This window comes from Manis pentadactyla, chromosome 8 (genome assembly GCF_030020395.1).
Source record: "Manis pentadactyla isolate mManPen7 chromosome 8, mManPen7.hap1, whole genome shotgun sequence".
In the NCBI taxonomy this organism is placed as follows: Eukaryota; Metazoa; Chordata; class Mammalia; order Pholidota; family Manidae; genus Manis; species Manis pentadactyla.
The window spans coordinates 95,852,678-95,871,834 of NC_080026.1; the positions used below are offsets into that span (position 1 = coordinate 95,852,678).

Below are 19,157 nucleotides of genomic sequence, written 5' to 3' on the forward strand. Positions count from 1 at the left end.
TAGGCACATGAAAAGATGCTCCACATCGCTAATCATCAGATAAATGCAAATTAAAACCACAATGAAATATCACCTCACACCAGTTAGGATGGCCACCATCCAAAAGACAAACAACAACAAATGTTGGCAAAGATGCAGAGAAAGGGGAACCCTCCTACACTGCTGGTAGGAACGTAAATTAGTTCAACTATTTTGGTAAGCAGTATGGAGGTTCCTCAAAAAACTCAAAATAGAAATTCCATTTGACACAGGAATTCCACTCCTAGACATTTACCCTAAGAATGCAGCAGCCCAGTTTGAAAAAGACACATGCACCCCTATATTTATCACAGCACTATTTACAATAGCCAAGAATTGGAAGCAACCTAAGTGTCCATCAGTAGATGAATGGATAAAGAAGATGTGGTACATATACACAATGGAATATTATTCAGCCATAAGAAGAAAACAGATCCTACCATTTGCAACAACATGGATGGAGCTAGAGGGTATTATGCTCAGTGAAAGAAGACAGGTGGAGAAAGATAAGCACCAAATGATTTTACTCATCTGTGGAGTATAAGAACAAAGAAAAAACTGAAGGAACAAAACAGCAGCAGACTCACAGAACCCAAGAATGGACTAACAGTTACCAAAGGGAAAGGGACTGGGGAGGATGGGTGGGAAGGGAGGGATAAGGGGGAAAAAGGGGCATTACGATTAGCACACATAATGTAGCAGTGGTGGGGGGAACACGGGAAAGGCAGTATATACAGAGAAGACAAGTAATGATTCTATAGGATCTTACTACACTGATGGACAGTGACTGTAATGGGGTATGTGGGGGAGACTTGATAATAGGGGGAGTCTGTAACCATAATGTTGTTCAAGTAATTGTACATTAACGATACCAAAAAAAAAAGTGATTAAAGTTCTAAGATGCTGTCAACTATAAATGTCCAGTGGACCTTCTAGGACTTTGGAAAGCAGACTGTTTTTTTTTAAACTCAGCATTATAACACAGAATTAGAGGTTGTTCTGATTTTTATTCAATTTGGTATCCTGATTAGAATAAGAACAGTGAGAACTATGCTTTACAAACATTGCATTATTACTGCATCATTGTGATATGGCTTTACACTGATAGTATACAGAGAAAAAATAACATTGGAATTAAGGCTACAACCACATGTGCAAACGAAGCACACACCCTGACACAGTCCTTATAAAAAACTCTTTTGGTTAGGTGTTGGTTGATATTGCTGCATGCAGGTCAATCATTGCAGGAAAAGCTTTGTATAGCTTCATTCATTTAAAAAATCTCTATTGGCCCACAATGGCCAGAAGAAGTCTTCGGTAATCCCCACTTGTGTCACTTGCAATCATTGTGCCCAGGGTCTTCTGATACATCTGACTGAACATCTGTTTAATTTGTACAAGGTCAATCTGCATGCAAGAAATGGTATTTTTAATGTTAGAAAAGCTGTCAAAAGAAAACTCGTATTATCACTATTGTCGTATATCTGAAACTAATACAAGAATGTATGTCAATTATAATTCAATTAAAAAAGAAAACTGGTATTTATTGAGATTATTCTTTAATAGAGAAAATATCCTGATTATAATCAAAGCAGAGGGGAAAAACACCATGGTGACTGATATTTTATAGTGAGCATTCATACCAGTGCTAGCATCACCCAATTAAGGTCTGATTCACTGTTCTGTAAAAAATATATTTTATTTTAAAAACCACTTGATAATATGGCTACTATAAAAAACACAGAAAATAATAAGTGTTGACAAGGATGTGGAAAAACTGGAACCCTACCTTTGGTAGGAAATGCAAAATGGTATAGCTGTTGTGGAAAACAATATGGTGATTCCTCAAAAAAATAAAATAGAATTACCATATGATACAGCAATTCCACTTCTGGGTATAAAGTTGACCCTTGAACAATGTGGGGTTTAGAGGTACTGACCCCCCATACAGTCAAAAATCCTCATATAACTTTTGAATTTCCAAAAACTTAGCTACTAATAGCCTACTATTGACTGGAAACCTAATCAATACAAGAAACAGTTGATCAACCACATATTTTCCATGTTATACATATATACATATAAATATACATCATACTTTACTTTTATGATAAAGGAAGCTAGAGAAAATCTTTTTTCAAATTGTTGCAAACCTCCAAAAAAGGTCTTCCAGTACATTTATTGAAAAAAATTCAAGTATAAGTGGACCTATGCAGTTCAAACCTGTGTTGTTCAAGGAGCAACAATATACATAAAGTGAAAGCAGGGGCTCAAACAAGTATTTGTACACCCATGTTCACAGAAGCATTGTTCACAATAGCCAAAAGGTGGAAGCAACCCAAGTGAGCATTGACAGATGAAAGGATAAACAAAAGGTAGTATATATATATGATAGAATATTATTCAGCTTTAGAAAGGAAGGAAATTCTAACACATGCTACAACAAGGATGAACCCTGAAGACATCATGCTAAGTGAAGGAAGCTAGTCACAAAAGGATAAATATTGTATGATTCCACTTATAAGAGGTTTTTAACCACCTAGTGTGGTCAAATACATAGGGACAGAAAGTATCCTGGTGGTTGCCAGGAGGAGGAGAGAATAAGAGTTAGTTTTTAATGAGTATAAGTATCAGTTTTGCAAGGTGAACAGTGATGGTTGCACAGCAATGTGAATGTACTTAATGCCATTGATCTGTACACTTAGAAATGGTTAAAGTTTTATGTTATGTATATTTTATTACAAGAAAAAATCCTGATTAGAAAATTTAGGTCTAAGAACAAATTAACAAATAACTTTTAAAACAACATACCATGGTTGTCTTTTTAAAAATGATTTGTCATCTTTAGTATAATTTAGTAGTGTATGCTTTCTTTCAATTAAAAAAAAAGTCCTAAATACATATAGTCAAAGAAAAGAAAACATTTGAGGCTATATTCAGGTAAAGATATAAAGATAAGTCATTTTTAAAGTTATTTTATAATTAACAAGGTATGATAAATTTCAAGAATTTTAGTATCTAATAAGATTAATCTATGTAGTACTTTCTTGTAATTTTTTACATAAGCAAGGTGAAAAACAAAAGATAAACATCTTCCTACTTGTCATAAACTAATATTCTCTGTGGATGTCAAATAGGAAAATCTCTTGGCACTAGCTTCACTGGGGTATAGTCGCCTGCTTCACTAAAGCAAGCTTCTAATGGCATGAGGAAAGTCAACACAACCTTTACCAGCCATGACAAGGAGAGCTCTTTCTTAACATCATTCCTGAGGGACTGACAACCAACTAAAAAACTTCTAAGAAATCAACATTCAAAATCAAGTAAGATCAGACTAAAAAGAGAAAGCTTCACCTCACTTCGAGTGACCACAATCCTGACCAGGGTGGAGTCATCTGTGCCAGCACCTTTCATAGAATAGTAGAGCCTCTCAGCAAAGAAGGCAGGGCGATTCAGGGCACACTGCACTGGAAGGTAGAGATACTTCAGACATGGAAATCAAGACTTGACAAGGGTGTCCACACTTTAGATTTATTTATCATTTCTAGCCTTCCTTTGATCATTTTCTATGTAATCATCTCAGAAATCTGAGATGGACTGAAGATGTCCTCCCCCTTGATTTTTCTCAGTATCCTACTATCTTTCTAGCTGCATCAGCCAGACTACCTTCAATTCTAGAAGATTCCCTGTGGCAAATAAATTCCATTTTCTCTCCATAGAAACAGTAACCTAGATTCTTTACATTTTTCTACTTAACATAAGAAAGTAGGTAGCAACTATGTCCTGGTGATATCTTACTTAAATGGAATTAAAAGGAACAAAATCTGAATTCTAGAAGTCAAAACATATAACTTGGCTGAGAGAAAGATATGAGATACACTACAAAATAAAAAGCAAAACACACATTTGAGCAAAGATTTGAGGATGGTAATAAGAAATCTGACACCTTTTCTCTTAGGAAAATTAACTCAGCAAAGTCTCTTTCTACAGATAGTAGAGATGTACTAACTGTACATTATTACTTTAGCTAAGATTGCTATAGTAATATTTGTAAGACATTCAGTTGCTAATACCAATGTGTTACTAACATTCCTTTTAGTTGATTACTCTCTCTGAGAATGAAATTTCCTCTTCATCAGACATCTGAATGTCAGGACACCAGGAATTAGGTTTTTAATTTCAAAAGGGAAAAAGGTCTCATTGGGCTGAATATTTGCAAGTGTTTTTTTGTGGGGGGCTCATTTTGGTTTTCCCATTCACTTTAATGGCAATCCTACCATCTATTATATATTCTTGCACAAAGGAATAAAGAGAAAATAATTCCAAAACAACCCATTTGATCACACCAACCATTCACAGGGAATTGCATATGAAATTATAGGATTAGCTCAGCCTCTGTTCAATCAGATTTCAGGGAAGCTATATTTTCATCACTTGATGGGAACAACTATTTAAAGCCTCACTCATTTACAAACAAAACAAAACAGAACACAAAAGTATCTTACAGATGGTCTTCAAACCACTCTCAACATTTCCGGAAAACTCACGGCCAACACTGCTTAACAAATCTCGATTAGCCATCTGCAAATAAAAAATATAGGGGTTAAAATATGATTTCACTTATTTGTGGAATATAAAACCAAAGCAAAACAGAAGGAACAAAACAGCAGTAGACTCATAGACACTGAGAAGTGACTAGTGGTTACCAAAGGGGAGGGGCGGGGGCAGGTGGCAGGAGAGGGTAAGGGAGACAAAGGGGCACAATAATTCACAATCACATATAAATTGGTCACAGGGATGGTAGTACAGCATGGAGAATATAATCAATGACTCTGTAATATCTTTCTACATTGATAGATAGTAACCACACTAGAGGGGGTAAAGATTTAATAATATGGGTAACTGTTGAACCACTGTGTTGTGTATTTGAAACCAACATAAGATTGTATATCAATGACACTTTAATTTAAAAGAAAAGTATAGGGTTTTAAATATTTTCACACCTTAAGACAGAACCCAAATCTTCAAAAAAAAAGCTCATACCCTGGAATAAGCTTCCATGGTAGCTTTCAGCTGAGGAAAGCTTCTTGTAGCAAGAATCATGTTAAAGCAAGATTCATCTGTCCCTAGTCTCCCCTCACCAGCTTGATAGAGACGCTGAGCATCTTCCTGAGCCAACTGGTGGTTAACATTCTGGTTTTCATCACGATTTCCCTGCAAAAGAAGAAGGTAGGAATTTGAAGAAAATGATACAAATTCCATTAAAAAACTTTTTTCTAATTTAGTCCCTTTTGGATTTAAAGGGATAATTCATTAAAGACTAATGCATAAAGCTTGTTGTACATTATCTTTAATTTCCAAAGACATGTAAGTAGTATTTTATTACATTGCTAACTTCAGGTTTACAATATATGATCATGGTGCAATGAGATTATGTTAAAATGAGAGGTTTTCAGCACTTTGAGAGCTAAATTAAACCAGAAAAGTTTTCCATAAAACATTATACACACATGCACAGAAGAAAAATATCTCTATGAAGAGATAAAAACTATCACTCAAATGAAGAAATTACAATTTTCCTTAGCTGGGATTTAAGATCAGTATGCACTATACTGAGTTCCATTTTGTATTCACTCATGAAACTAAAAGGTATGGAGCATTAGCTCTGTGCCAGGCTATATTGGGTAGGGTTCTCCACAGAAACAGAATCAACAGGATGTGTTGGGTAGTAGAGACACAAGAAAGACAAGGTCCCTGCCCACAAGGAATTTAAATCAAGCGAGGGAACATATAATATGGAGGCTTCATGAACTTCCTTTCCTTCATCCAAGTGTAATCTTAATATATAAGTATTTATTATGAATATATACATAAAAATGGCACATGAGCTTTTTAGCAGAAGTTATAAGTAACTCAAGTTCTGCTAGACTGTGCCAATTTTTATACTAAACCTTTCCTTGGGCTGGGAGGGAAGGAAGGAGAGAGCAAGAGAAAACTCCAAGCCTGAACAAGAGTAAAGCTTAGATAGGTAATTGGTTTCTCTCAAAAACAGAAACCAAAACCCAAACCCAAACAAAGGACAGGTTGCCCTCTAAAGTTTCACTGTCTGCCTGAGGAACAAAATGGAGAGGTGTTTCCTGAAGGTGAGAAACTCTTCTGAGGAACACTCAGCACAAGGAATATGTAGAAGCACATTGTAAATGAGTAACTGAAGACAGCCCAGGAAAAGGTGCTAAGAAAAAAATTCCCAGGTAAACTGCCTTTGGATTCAAACACACAATACAATACAATTTTCCTAGGAAGCCATTCCTCTGAATGGCTCACTCTCCAGAAGAGGTCCCTTTACTTTGTGAAATGGCTGGGCCTTGAACCCTCCACAAAAAGACACTTAGCACCTCATGTAAAGTCTTAATAATAATTTTTTAGTGTTTAATCTCTGTTACTGCTTTTCTCTGTCTTGCTGTTCTTTTTAAATGCTCACCTAATTCTCCAGCTCTGTCATTCCATTTTAGGTAAATTCGATTTTCTCCCCCCATTTGAAGTCTCTTCTCATTCACACATCTACTCATTTTAGCATGCTATGTTCTCTGCAACTACCTCCCTTTGCTCTGAAGGGTCTCTTCTCTACTTTTATATCCCGTAAGGATGTACAACCTTGTCCACAAGCAGGACAGCCAGCAACTCCTGATACTGAATCAGAGTACAAGTCTTTTTGCATCATTTCTTTCAACTGTACCCTTATTCTAGGTATGTTTACAATATCATTCCAAAGATCCTATTTGGAGAATTTTCATCAATTCTCCAGCACATCTGGGGAATCAGAATAGTGAAAGTGCTGATCACAGCTGAACTGGAAACCTGAGACATGTTTATGCATTTCTGATTCTTCTTATACAGGTCTTACCTTGTGTAGCACTTGCATGACAGTCCTGTGTATCTTCAGTTGATGGTCCAACTTAACTGGCAGTACAATGCTATGCTTACAAGTATAGATTCATCCCTATGCTAAGACACAGAGCCTCAAAAGAGGTAAACTTATGATTCCTTACAAAAACCAGAACTACAGAAATGCATCTCAATAGTGACTACAAGAAATTTGTGCATTGGCTTCTGTGCTGTCCCTCTTAAAGGCTGACAAGATTTCAAGGGGGCTAAGAAGAAGAAGAATGCTCCCTGGCTACAGGCAATGAAGAATGCTTTCTCCACCAATACACATTCATGCTATACTCACCTGGCACATGGATACAAGCAAACGTTCAAAATGCCCTGATGTATCAGACCTAATGTCCTTTTCAAGGTCTTGTCCAAATTCTGATTTATAACATCTGACAATTTCTCGGATTTCCTGATTTGTTCTTGTGCACAAAATTTCAATCAGTACACGTTCCTGAGTTCCTACTCCCTACGTGAAAAGAAGGGAGAATTATACAAAAGAAAAACAAAATCTCTAATTAAATCTTACTGTTCATCAAACATTTCTTTGGTCTCCAGACCTGAAAAGCTCTATAAATTCAGATGATATAAAATAATGTACTGATTTAACTGTTACTATAAATTCAGAACTGCCATAATTTGTGGGGTTTTATATCTGAAACAGAATTAAAATATTCAAAGTAAATGATATATAGTACCTTCATTGCATTCCATAAACTCCAGGCATCATAATACGTAGGTGGCATGAATAGGGCAAGGATCAGTTCCTCCATATTCCCACTTAACTCTGATTTGAGATCTTTGATTAAATCCTGTTTAATTACAAATACAAAGTAAGTCTATGTGTTCTCCAAATTTTGTTGCTTAAATTTTTTAAGGAAAACACACAGAAAAATGGAATCGAATTGCTTTATGCAAACCTAAATTTAAAATCTGAATTTTAAACACTAAGAAATAATATATACATTTAAAGTCTGTTACCCACAAGTAGATGTATTTTATTAATTCTATCAATAAATGCTTCTTACTGTAGTTCCGCCACTAAACCCGGTACAAAGACAAGAGATAAATGAAACAAAGAATAATTCAAACTAACAAAATGATAAACAGATGTTTAATTAGTACAAGAAACTATTGTTCTGTGAGAAAGCAGAAAATATAATCATGAGTTTTTATTTGGAAAGATGAACATCTAAAAAGAGATGATAAGATAGCTTCTACTCCTGCACTAGATGAGTTAAGTAGCAAAAATAAACAACAGAACATGTTGAAACAGGAAAAGTTAAAGTGTGCTAGAGAGCTCAGAGAAAGCTTTTAGTCCAGACTGTGAAGAGTATTTAAAATAGTAGGCAAAGAGGAAGGAGAAAGGTATTTCAAATAAGGAGTAAAACACATAGGAACAGAAAAGTGGTTCCCAGCTGTGGCTATTTATTAAAATCATCTGTAGAATTTTTCTTAAAAAACCCATTGACATCAAGGATGAATACTCAGAGATTCTGCGGGTGTTTTTAAATTCTCAAGGAAATTATGATGCTCAACTGAATCTGAGAATCACTAATACGGAGGCAAGAATGAGCAAAGCTTGTTCAATGGAACAGTAAGACAACCAATTTAGTCAGAAGGGACTGTTCTCAGAGATTAGTAAATCAAAGTCGTAACTATATTCTGATATTATTACCTTGAATACCAAGCTAAAGAATGTGGATTTGATTCAGCATGCTGGGAGAAGCCACTGGAAGAAAATGAACACAGATTTAGCAACAGTAAGTAGTATGGACTATGGTGTCAAAGACTATGGTGTCAAAGAGGCTCTAGATGAGAACATTTAGGCTATTAGAATATCAGGTAAGAGGTAATAAAAACTTGAACTTGAGCAGTGGCAATGGAAATGGAAAGAAAAAAGAGATAGAAGACACATTTTTAGAGAGGCCTTTTACAAATCAGATGAACAAAATGAAGTCAATACCAGTTGCTAGGACAAAGCAGTGTCTGGAATACTGTAGACACTGAATAAATACTCACTAACTTACTGACTGATGAAGAAGAATGTGGAATCAAAGAAGATTCCATGGCAGGCTAGAAGAATGGTATTTTATTAATTAATAAGTCAAGAGAAAAGTTGGCTGGGGATATGGAAAACAGGCTGTGAATTTAGTTTTAATTCTAAAGCAATATATGAGAAAATTCAGGATGGCACAGCACAGACTATATATGAACTACAGAAATTCATAAGATGGAAAATCCTTTTGTGAGAGAAGTGAATCTGATACTGAACTCTACGGAAATCCTGAGTTTGTGTTCCTTAATTAGCCTTAAGACTACAGAAGTGGATCTGGGTTGGGCAGAGGGGGGAAAGGAAGAGTAGAATAGGCAAGGTGGGACCAACAGATGGACTTCTATTCCCATTCTGAGAAAAGTAAACTGAATCGAGATGTTAAGAAATTTTTAGGATTCTTGTCTAAATGGCAATCCAATATGCCACCCAGTTTTTCTCTTTACATCTGAGAAGTGATGACATATTTTAGCCATAAAATCTTGCTAGATTTAGTCACTGATCATACATTCAATAAATATTTATTAAGTGACTATTTGTTATTGTTCTGTACTTGGTGCTATAAATACAAAGATGAACATGTCATGATTCACCTGAGGGGGAGCTCACAGTTCTGTGGGATGGGCAATGAGATTAATTACAGCAGAGGTTTCACAAAGTGCTATGGGACCACAGGGGAAGAAACTAAAGTCTGGTTTACAAAAACTAAATAGAATAGCTGACATAAGCCAAATCCTGGAGAAGTTGTTTGCCATGCAGAAAAAGAGGAAAAGGTGGCCTAGGCCAAGAGAACAACATATAACAAACACAGAAGTATAAAAGATGATACTGTGTGCAGGAAATGGCAAGAAGTTCCATATAATCATAATATAAGATATGTTTAGATGGAGGGAGAGGAGTGGAAGATGACGTCAAGAACCAAGAATTAGCAGAGGCTAATATAGTAAGTTCTTGAATCCCCTGTAAGGATGATATTGAGAACCAGGCTACTATTATGATAACTGGTCATAATGTATTTTCTATTGAACATCTATTAAATACCAGATACAGCATAAGGTATGACTATGGCTGCTCTATAATTAGAAAAACTTTGAAGAGAAATAAATAGTGAACAGGCCTCTCCTTGGGTCTCAACAGTCTAGCTGTCTTACTTTGTCCTACTGGTAACAATAAAAAAATAGCATCTAACCTGACATAAATGTGGGGTTTACAGGCCACTGTGCTCATTCCAAAAAAAAAAAAAACATACCTTCCCATACATGGTCTTAAAAGCTGCTTTAATTTTTTGCCTTTGATCGTTGGAATGGGTGGCCACAACATCCATAATTGCCTGCTCGTCTGTTCCTGGAAGAACCATACATGTTTAAATATGGATGAAATCTCTGCTGGGTGATCCTTGAGGACAGCTCTTAGATGCTTTCATGGTGCCTGGTACCAGATTAAATTGAGGTATGTGCACACAGGCTGGTACATAAATTTGGTTTATGATATAAAGCTCATTTTTTTCTCTAGATCAATCATTTGAACTTATTATAAATGAGACAAAATACTTTGGTCAGGTTTTCCTTACCAAAACCCTTCATTGCTTTACGAAGAATTTCTGCATCTCTCATGGCATCAAAGTTGGCAGCTGGTCGGATTGTTCCTTGGGCTCCCTGAGTCATTGCAGCAGGCTGAAAATAAGAGGCATAAAATCCAAGTCAGTTATTGCGGTTATCATTTTGCAATATACACATATATTAAATCATCATGTTGTATACCTAAAGCTAATGCAATGTTATACGTCAATTATATCTCAAGAAAACTGGGGGGAAAAAGGAAATAATATGAAACACAACGACATTGATAAATGAATGAATCAAATTGTGTTTTAACTTAAAAAAAAGAAATAACATAAAAAAATGGCCAACTTCTTTAGTAAAAGAAATACAAATTAAAAAAATATATAAGTTAACATTCTCTGTCAACAAAAGACAACTTAAAACCCTCCCTAGTCATCACTCTTAGGCAAGGAGGCCAGGGTTTGAGTTTTAGGACAAGGATATCAGCATTTGATTATTAGAGCTCATTCTGGAGTGGGCAGGAAAGACCCATCCCCATCCTGCCAACAGCCAGTCAGACACCAAACTTTCAGAAGATAGATAGTTAAGCTTGTGAAATTAGTTACAATCTTCCTATGACTTCATTGCCTTCTTGAGATAATAGGAGGGAGAAAATACTGATTCCTGGATAGTGTGAGACGACTGGCAGTGTTTGACTTACAGACAAGAATAATGGCTTTAGTGAAGTTGAATATTGGTTGTCCAATGAGGTTTTGAACAGCAGTATAATTTTGTTAATATCTCTTCCTCTGTGTGTCCTGATATTAGACATGAAACAAATCATTTTATAAAAAGAAAAGCATATAATGAAAGTGATGATTAGAGATTCCAGGAGGTACAATATTCTTCATCAATTTTGTAAGGAAAGAAAGAAAAGGCAAAATAGGGACTGTATTTTTAAAATACAAATCTATGAGTAAATAAAAAGATTGCCATATGACAAATACCACAGTAGTAACTTTTTCAGGCAGGAATCATCAAAGTATGCTAAAATTTGTAAAAATATGAGAACCAAGTGTGTAGTTTTTAACATTACAGTAGAAAATCTGGCAGATACCATCTTAAAACAAGTGATCAAAAATCAATTATTACCAGTAATGGAGTAAGTCAACAATAAGTGCCTCCTTACATGATGCACTGGAAACACATCATGCCTGTGGTTTTCCTGCCAAAATGGCATAACCTGAATTTAATAATCAGAAAATATTGGAAAAACCCAAATTAAGGAATATTCTACAAAATAACTAGTAAGTACTCTTCAAAAATGTCAAGGTCATGAACAATGAAGACTGAAGAATTGTTTCATATTAAAGGTAACTTAAGAGACATTTGACAATAAATGCAATGTTTCCTCCTGGATTTGATCCTGAACCAGAAAAGGATACTACTGGGACAACAGGTGAAATCTGAATAAGTTCTAAAAGTTGGGTAATAGTACTTTATCAATGTTATTTCCTGATTTTGATCATTGTAGTGTGTTTATGTAAGAAGTTAACACAGAGAATATGAGTAAAGGCTATACAGGAATTCTATGCACAAATTTTGCAACTGAAGTCTGAAATTATTTTAATACTAGAAGTTAAAATAATTTAAAAATACAAAGCTATGGAACAATTAAATGGTTTTCTTAAAATATTCATATTAGGTCTGAAGACGGATGGGATAAAATGAGAGGATATCCTACCAAATTTTAAAAATGTTTAATAATATATTTTATTTAATCCATTTAAACATGCAATTGACATCACTTCAAAATATAAAACGATTTGTGCTTTATAGGCAACTGAAACTGTATTTAGAGTTACACTCACTGAATATAGCAATATGTCAGCACTTACAGGGACAAAGTAAACAGGAAGAAGACCAGACCATCTTTCAGCAAACATTTTTAAGCTCAGTAATTCCTCCCATTCAGATACTCTTATGCCAACATTTTTTTCTACCAATAAACTTTAAACAGCTATCCTTCACTAGTTTTTAGCAAGGAACTAACAGAATATATTTATATAGTATTTTTAAGGAAAAACTAAAATTATTCTACTTGTAGCTATGTTCAAGTATAAAATATTTTTTAACATATTGCCTTTACATATCAAGAAACTAAGAAAGTCTCCTTTGATGAAAACACAGTCACTAAAATCCTCAGTAAGGCATTAGCCTTGTTATAATACACTAGACTAGACATAAGAGAAACTATCCCTTATCATATACTGTTTGATGATTCTCATTTTGTCTTTCTCTTGTTTCTAAAAGAAAACAAAAGACAAACACCAAAAACCTACTTCATTTTTCACCTGTAAGGAAAAATGTTCTTTTATTCATTGTTTAAAGTCTAAGTTTGAAGCAAATCTTCATCAAGAATATGATTATCCTCCAGGCATTATGCTAAATTCAAAGAAACCAGGGTCCATGTTCTTAAGGTCAAAACTCTAAGTAGGGGACATTTCTCAGCATAGCAAAGCCTATACTATCTGCCACCGAAAGTTCTAATCTTTCACTCCCATTTGATTTTACCCCTCCTGCTGAACAACCGCCAGAGAATTAGAATTGGGTCAACAGGTGAGGTCACCCAGCCCAAATACCCAACCAAGACATAAATTTTCTTTATAACTTCCTTCACACACACACACTACCAAACCAGCTCAACCACAGAATTTTCAGTGATAGGGACCTCACCCGTGACAATGTAGCCTATTCTACTTCCATCTAAAACCTCTTCCAAAATCAACTGCTCTATTAAGTTCCACCTACTGGTTTTAGTTCTATCTTAAGTTCGTAAAAATTACACAAAAAAAGTTGCATGAGTATGTCTGTTTACTTCCAGTGTTTTCTAAAAATCTTTTATATTTGGGCACAAAATGATGTCTCTAAAATTATAATGCAGGCTTAAACTAAAATACAACAAAAATTCTAATAACAAATGATTAAAGTAGCTTCAGATTTATAATATGATTAGCAATCAACTTCAACAATAAAAAAAGAATTGAGACTGAGGAGGAGTCAAGATGGCGCCATGAGTAGAGCAGTGAAAATCTCCCCCCAAAACCATATATATTTTGGAAAATACAACAAATACAACTATTCCTAAAAGAGAGACCAGAAGACACAGCACAACAGCCAGGCTACATCTACATCTGCGAGAACCCAGAGCCTCACGAAGGGGGTAAGATACAAGCCGCAGCCCAGCAGGACCTGAGCGCCCCTCACCCCAGCTCCCGGCGGGAGGAGAGGAGTCAGAGCGGGGAGGGAGAGGGAGCCCAGGACTGCTAAATACCCAGCCCTACCCATCTGCACCAGGAGCGCAGACACACAGTGCGTGGTGTGCTGGATATTAGGGAAACAGAACAGTAAAATCTGCGAGTGGGTCCTGGCAGCCAGCACCCCTGGGACAAAAGAAAAGCAAGTGCTTTTTGAAAGTCTTAAAGGGACAGGGGCCTCACAGCTGGACGGAACCGTCCTGGCACACTCAGCTTAGCAGCTGGGAATTACGGGGAACGCTGGGCGCCCTAACCCTCAGGGAGACAGCGCAGCTCTGAGGCTCCTCACAGTGATAAACAGACTCCGTCCATTCCCCCTCCAGTGTGGCCCTGCCATAGCAGGGGAGCAGCCTGAGAGAGGCCATGCCCACAGCAACCACCCAGAGCCTCCTCCACAGCCGCCCGGGCCAAACTCAGAGGCCCCACTGGAGCGCAGCTGCCCAGAACAAGACGCTAGGGATCGACATTCTCCCAGGAGAGGAAGGCGACCAGCAAGCAAGAAGGGACTTTGTTCTCCCAGCTGACACATGCAACAACTGCCCACAACTACCTCTAGCGCCATGAAAAGGGCAGAAGAATTTGATCCAGACAAGAATATCCCAGACAACTCCCAAGAAGGAGCCTGGCAAGATAGATTTAACCAATCTTCCTGAAAAAGAATTCAAAATAAAGGTGATAACCATGCTAAAGGAGCTGCAGAGAAATATGCAAGAGCTAACGGATAAAGCTGGGAGGGAGAATACAGAAATAAAACAATCTCTGGACGGACCTAAGAGCAAACTGGATGAGGTGCAAGAGGCTGTTAATGAAATAGAAATCAGAGAACAGGAACACAGAGAAGCTGAGGCAGAGAGAGATAAAAGGATCACCAGGAATGAAAGAATATTAAGAAAACTCTGTGACTAATACAAATGGAACAATATGTGCATTATAGGGGTATCAGAAGAAGAAGAAGAGAGAAAAAGGGATAGAAAGTGTCTTTGAAGAAATAATTGCTGAAAACTTCCCCAAACTGGGGGAAGAAATAGTCCATCAGATAACGGAAGCCCACAGAAATCCCAACAGAAGGGACCCAAGGAGGACAACAGCAAGACATATAACAATTAAAATGGCAAAGACCAAGGACAAGGACAGAGTATTAAAGGCAGCCAGAGAGAGAAAAAACGTCACCTACAAAGGAAAACCCATCAGGCTATCATCAGACTTCTCAACAGAAACCTTACAGGCCAGAACAGAATGGCATGATATATTTAATGCAATGAAACAGAAGGCCCTTGGAACAAGGATACTGTATCCAGCACAATTATCATTTAAATATGAAGGAGAGATTAAACAATTCCCAGACAAGCAAAAATTGAGGGAATTTGCTTCCCACAAACCACCTCTACAGGGTATTTTAGAGGGACTTCTCTCGATGGAAGCACTCCTAAGGCTAAATACATGTCACCAGAGAAAATAAAATCACAGCAAAGAAAGCAGACCAACCAAATACTAACTAAAGGCAAAAAATAAAATCAACTACTCACAAAAGCAGTCAAAGAAAACAAAAAAGAGCACAGAATAAAACACCTAACATATAAAGAATGGAGGAAGAGGAATAAGAAGGGAGAGAAATAAAGAATCATAAGACTGTGTCTATAATAGCTCAATAAGCGAGTTAACTTAGACAGATAGTAAAGAAGCTAACCTTGAACCTTCAGTAACCACGAATCTAAAGCCTGCAATGGCAATAAGTACATATCTTTCAAAAGTCACCCTAAATGTAAATGGACTGAATGCACCAATCAAAAGACAGAGAGTAATAGAATGGATAAAAAAGCAAGACCCATCTAAATGCTGCTTACAAGAGACACAGTTCAAACCCAAAGACATATACAGATTAAAAGTCAAGGAATGAAAAAACATATTTCATGCAGACAACAGGAAGCAAAAGCAGGTGTTGCAGTACTAGTATCAGACAAAATAGACTTCAAAATAAAAAAAAGTAACAAGAGATAAAGAAGGACATTACATAATGATGAAGGGGTCAGTCCATCAACTGGATATAACCATTATATATATGCACCCAACACAGCATATGTGAAACAAATACTAACAGAATTAAAGGAGGAAATAGAATGCAATGCATTCATTTTAGGAGACTTCAACACACCACTCACTACAAAAGGACAGATCCACCAGACAGAAAATAAGTAAGGACACAGAGGCACTGAACAACACACTAGAACAGATGGACCTAATAGAATTCTACAGAACTCTACACCCAAAAGCAGTAGGATACACATTCTTCTCAAGTGCACATGGAACATTTTCCAGAATAGACCATGTACTAGGCCACAAAAACTGCCTCAGTAAATTCAAAAAGATTGAAATTCTATGAAACAACTTCTCAGAGCACAAAGGCATAAAACTAGAAATAAATTGTACAAAGAAAACAAAAAGGCTCACAAACACATGGAGGCATAACAACATGCTCCTAAATAATCAATGGATCAACGACCAAATTAAGACAGAGATCAAGCAATATATGGAGACAAATGTCAAAAGCAACACAAAGCCCCAACTTCTGTGGGACACAGCAAAAGCAGTTATAAGAGGGAAGTATATATAGCAATTCAGGCATATTTAAGGAAGGAAGAACAATCCCAAATGAATAGTCTAAAGTCACAATTATTTGAATTGGAAAAAGCAGAACAAATGAGTCCCAAAGTCAGCAGAAGGAGGGACATAATAAATATCAGAGAAGAAATAAATAAAATTGAGAAGAATAAAACAATAGAAAAAATCAATGAAACCAGTAGCTGGTTCTTTGAGAAAATAAACAAAATAGATAACGCCCTAGCCAGAATTATTAAGAGAAAAAGAGAATCTGCATACATAAACAGAATTAGAAATGAGAAAGGAAAAGTCATGATGGACCCGACAGAAATACGAAGAATTATTAGAGAATACTATGAAAATCTATATGCTAACAAGCTGGAAAACCTAGGAGAAATGGACAACTTCCTAGAAAAATACAACCTTCCAAGACTGACCAAGGAAGAAACAGAAAATCTAAACACACCAATTACCAGCAACAAAATTGAATCGGTAATCAAAAAACTACCCAAGAACAAAACCCCGTGCCAGATGGATTAACCGCTGAATTTTATCAGACACATACAGAAGACATAATACCAATTCTCCTTAAAGTTTTCCAAAAAATAGAAGAGGAGGGAATACTTCCAAACTCATTCTATGAAGCCAGAATCACTCTAATGCCAAAACCAGGCAAAGACCCCCCAAAAAAGAAAAATTAGAGACCAATATCTCCAATGAACACAGATGCAAAAATACTCAACAAAATATTAGCAAACCAAATTCAAAAATACATGTAGAGGATCATATACCATGATCAAGTGGGATTCATCCCAGGGATGCAAGGATGGTACAATATTTGAAAATCCATCAACATGATCCATCATATCAACAAAAAGAAGGACAAAAACCACATGATCATCTCCATAGGTGCTGAAAAAGCATTTGACAAAATTCAAAATCCATTCATGATAAAAACTCTCAACAAAATGGGTACAGAGGGCAAGTACCTCAACATAATAAAGGCCATATATGATAAACCCACAGCCAACATCATACTTAACAGCGAAAAGCTAAAAGCTTCTCCTCTAAGATTGGGAACAAGAGAGGGATGCCCACTCTCCTGACTGTTATTCAATGTACTATTGGAGGTCCAAGCCATGGCATTAAGACAAAACAAAAAACACAAGGAATCCAGATTGGTAAAGAAGAAGTCAAACTGTCGCTATTTGCAGATGATATGATATCGTACATAAAAAACCCTAAACACACCACTCTAAAATTACTAGAACTAATATTGGAATTCAGCAAAGTTGTAGGATAAAAAATTAATACACAGAAATCTGTGGCTTGCCTATACACTAACAATGAACTAACAGAAAAAGAAAGCAGGAAAACAATTCCATTCACAATTGTATGAAAAAGAATAAAATACCTAGGAATAAACCTAACCAAGGAAGTGAAAGACCTATACCCCAAGAAGTACAAGACACTCTTAAGAGAAATTAAAGAGGACACCAACAAATGGAAACTCATCCCATGCTCTTGGCTAGGAAGAATTAATATTGTCAAAATGGCCATCCTGCCTAAAGCAAACTATAGATTCAATGCAATCCCTATCAAATTACCAACAGCATTCTTCAATGAGCTCGAACAAATAGTTCTAAAATTTATACAGAACCAACAAAGACCCCGAATAGCCAAAGCAATCCTGAAATGGAAGAATAAAGTTGGGGGGACCTCGCTTCCCAACTTCAAGCTCTACTACAAAGCCACAGTAATCAAGACAATTTGGTACTGGCACAAGAACAGACTCACAGACCAGTGGAACAGAATAGAGACTCCAGACATTAATCCAAACATATATGGTCAATTAGTATATGATAAAGGAGCCATGGACATAAATGGTGAAATGACAGCATCTTCAACAGCTGGTGTTGGCAAAACTGGACAGCTACATGTAAGAGAATGAAACTGGATCATTGTCTAACCCCATACATGAAAGCAAATTCGAAATGGATCAAAGACCTGAATGTAAGTCATGAAACCATAAAACTCTCAGAAAAAAACATAGGCAAAAATCTCTTGGACATAAACATGAGTGACTTCTTCATGAATATATCTCCCTGGGCAAGGGAAACAAAAGCAAAAATGAACAAGTGGGACTATATCAAGCTGAAAAGCTTCTGTACAGCAAAGGACACCATCAATAGAACAGGAAGGCATCCAATAGTATGGGAGAATATATTCATAAATGACAGATCCAATAAAGGGTTGACATTCAAAGTATATAAAGAGCTCACACACCTCAACAAACAAAAAGCAAATAATCCAATTAAAAAATGGGCAGAGGAACTGAACAGACAGTTCTCCAAAAAAGAAATACAGATGGCCAACAGACACATGAAAAGATGCTTCACATCACTAATTATCAGAGAAATGCAAATTAAAACTACAATGAGGTATCACCTCACACCAGTAAGGATGGCTGTCATCCAAAAGACAGACAACAACAAATGTTGGCGAGGCTGTGGAGAAAGGGGAACCCTCCTACACTGCTGGTGGGAATGTAAATTAGTTCAACCATTGTGGAAAGCAGTATGGAGGTTCATCAAAATGCTCAAAACAGACTTACCGTTTGACCCAGGAATTCCACTCCGAGGAATTTACCCTAAGAATGCAGCAATCAAGTTTGAGAAAGACAGATGCACCCCTATG

The 19,157-nt window shown here is 36.4% G+C and overlaps 1 protein-coding gene across 3 annotated transcripts in view; it reads right to left on the reverse strand.

Moving 5' to 3' along the window:
• Positions 1-1,005: 1,005 nt before the first annotated feature.
• Positions 1,006-19,157, reverse strand: part of ANXA7 (annexin A7) — a 48,504-nt gene continuing 30,352 nt past the window's right edge. For 2 of the 3 annotated variants that reach the window (XM_036928698.2, XM_036928699.2), the window contains 8 exons: positions 10,575-10,677; positions 10,254-10,348; positions 7,650-7,763; positions 7,250-7,420; positions 5,062-5,232; positions 4,524-4,599; positions 3,373-3,485; positions 1,006-1,425 (listed from right to left, as the gene is read on the reverse strand). In XM_036928698.2, coding sequence (XP_036784593.2) covers positions 1,303-1,425; positions 3,373-3,485; positions 4,524-4,599; positions 5,062-5,232; positions 7,250-7,420; positions 7,650-7,763; positions 10,254-10,348; positions 10,575-10,677 — 966 coding nt within the window. In that variant the 3' untranslated portion in view covers positions 1,006-1,302. The remainder of the gene's footprint in view (positions 1,426-3,372; positions 3,486-4,523; positions 4,600-5,061; positions 5,233-7,249; positions 7,421-7,649; positions 7,764-10,253; positions 10,349-10,574; positions 10,678-19,157) is intronic. The other variant, XR_008998940.1, reaches the window with a different exon arrangement.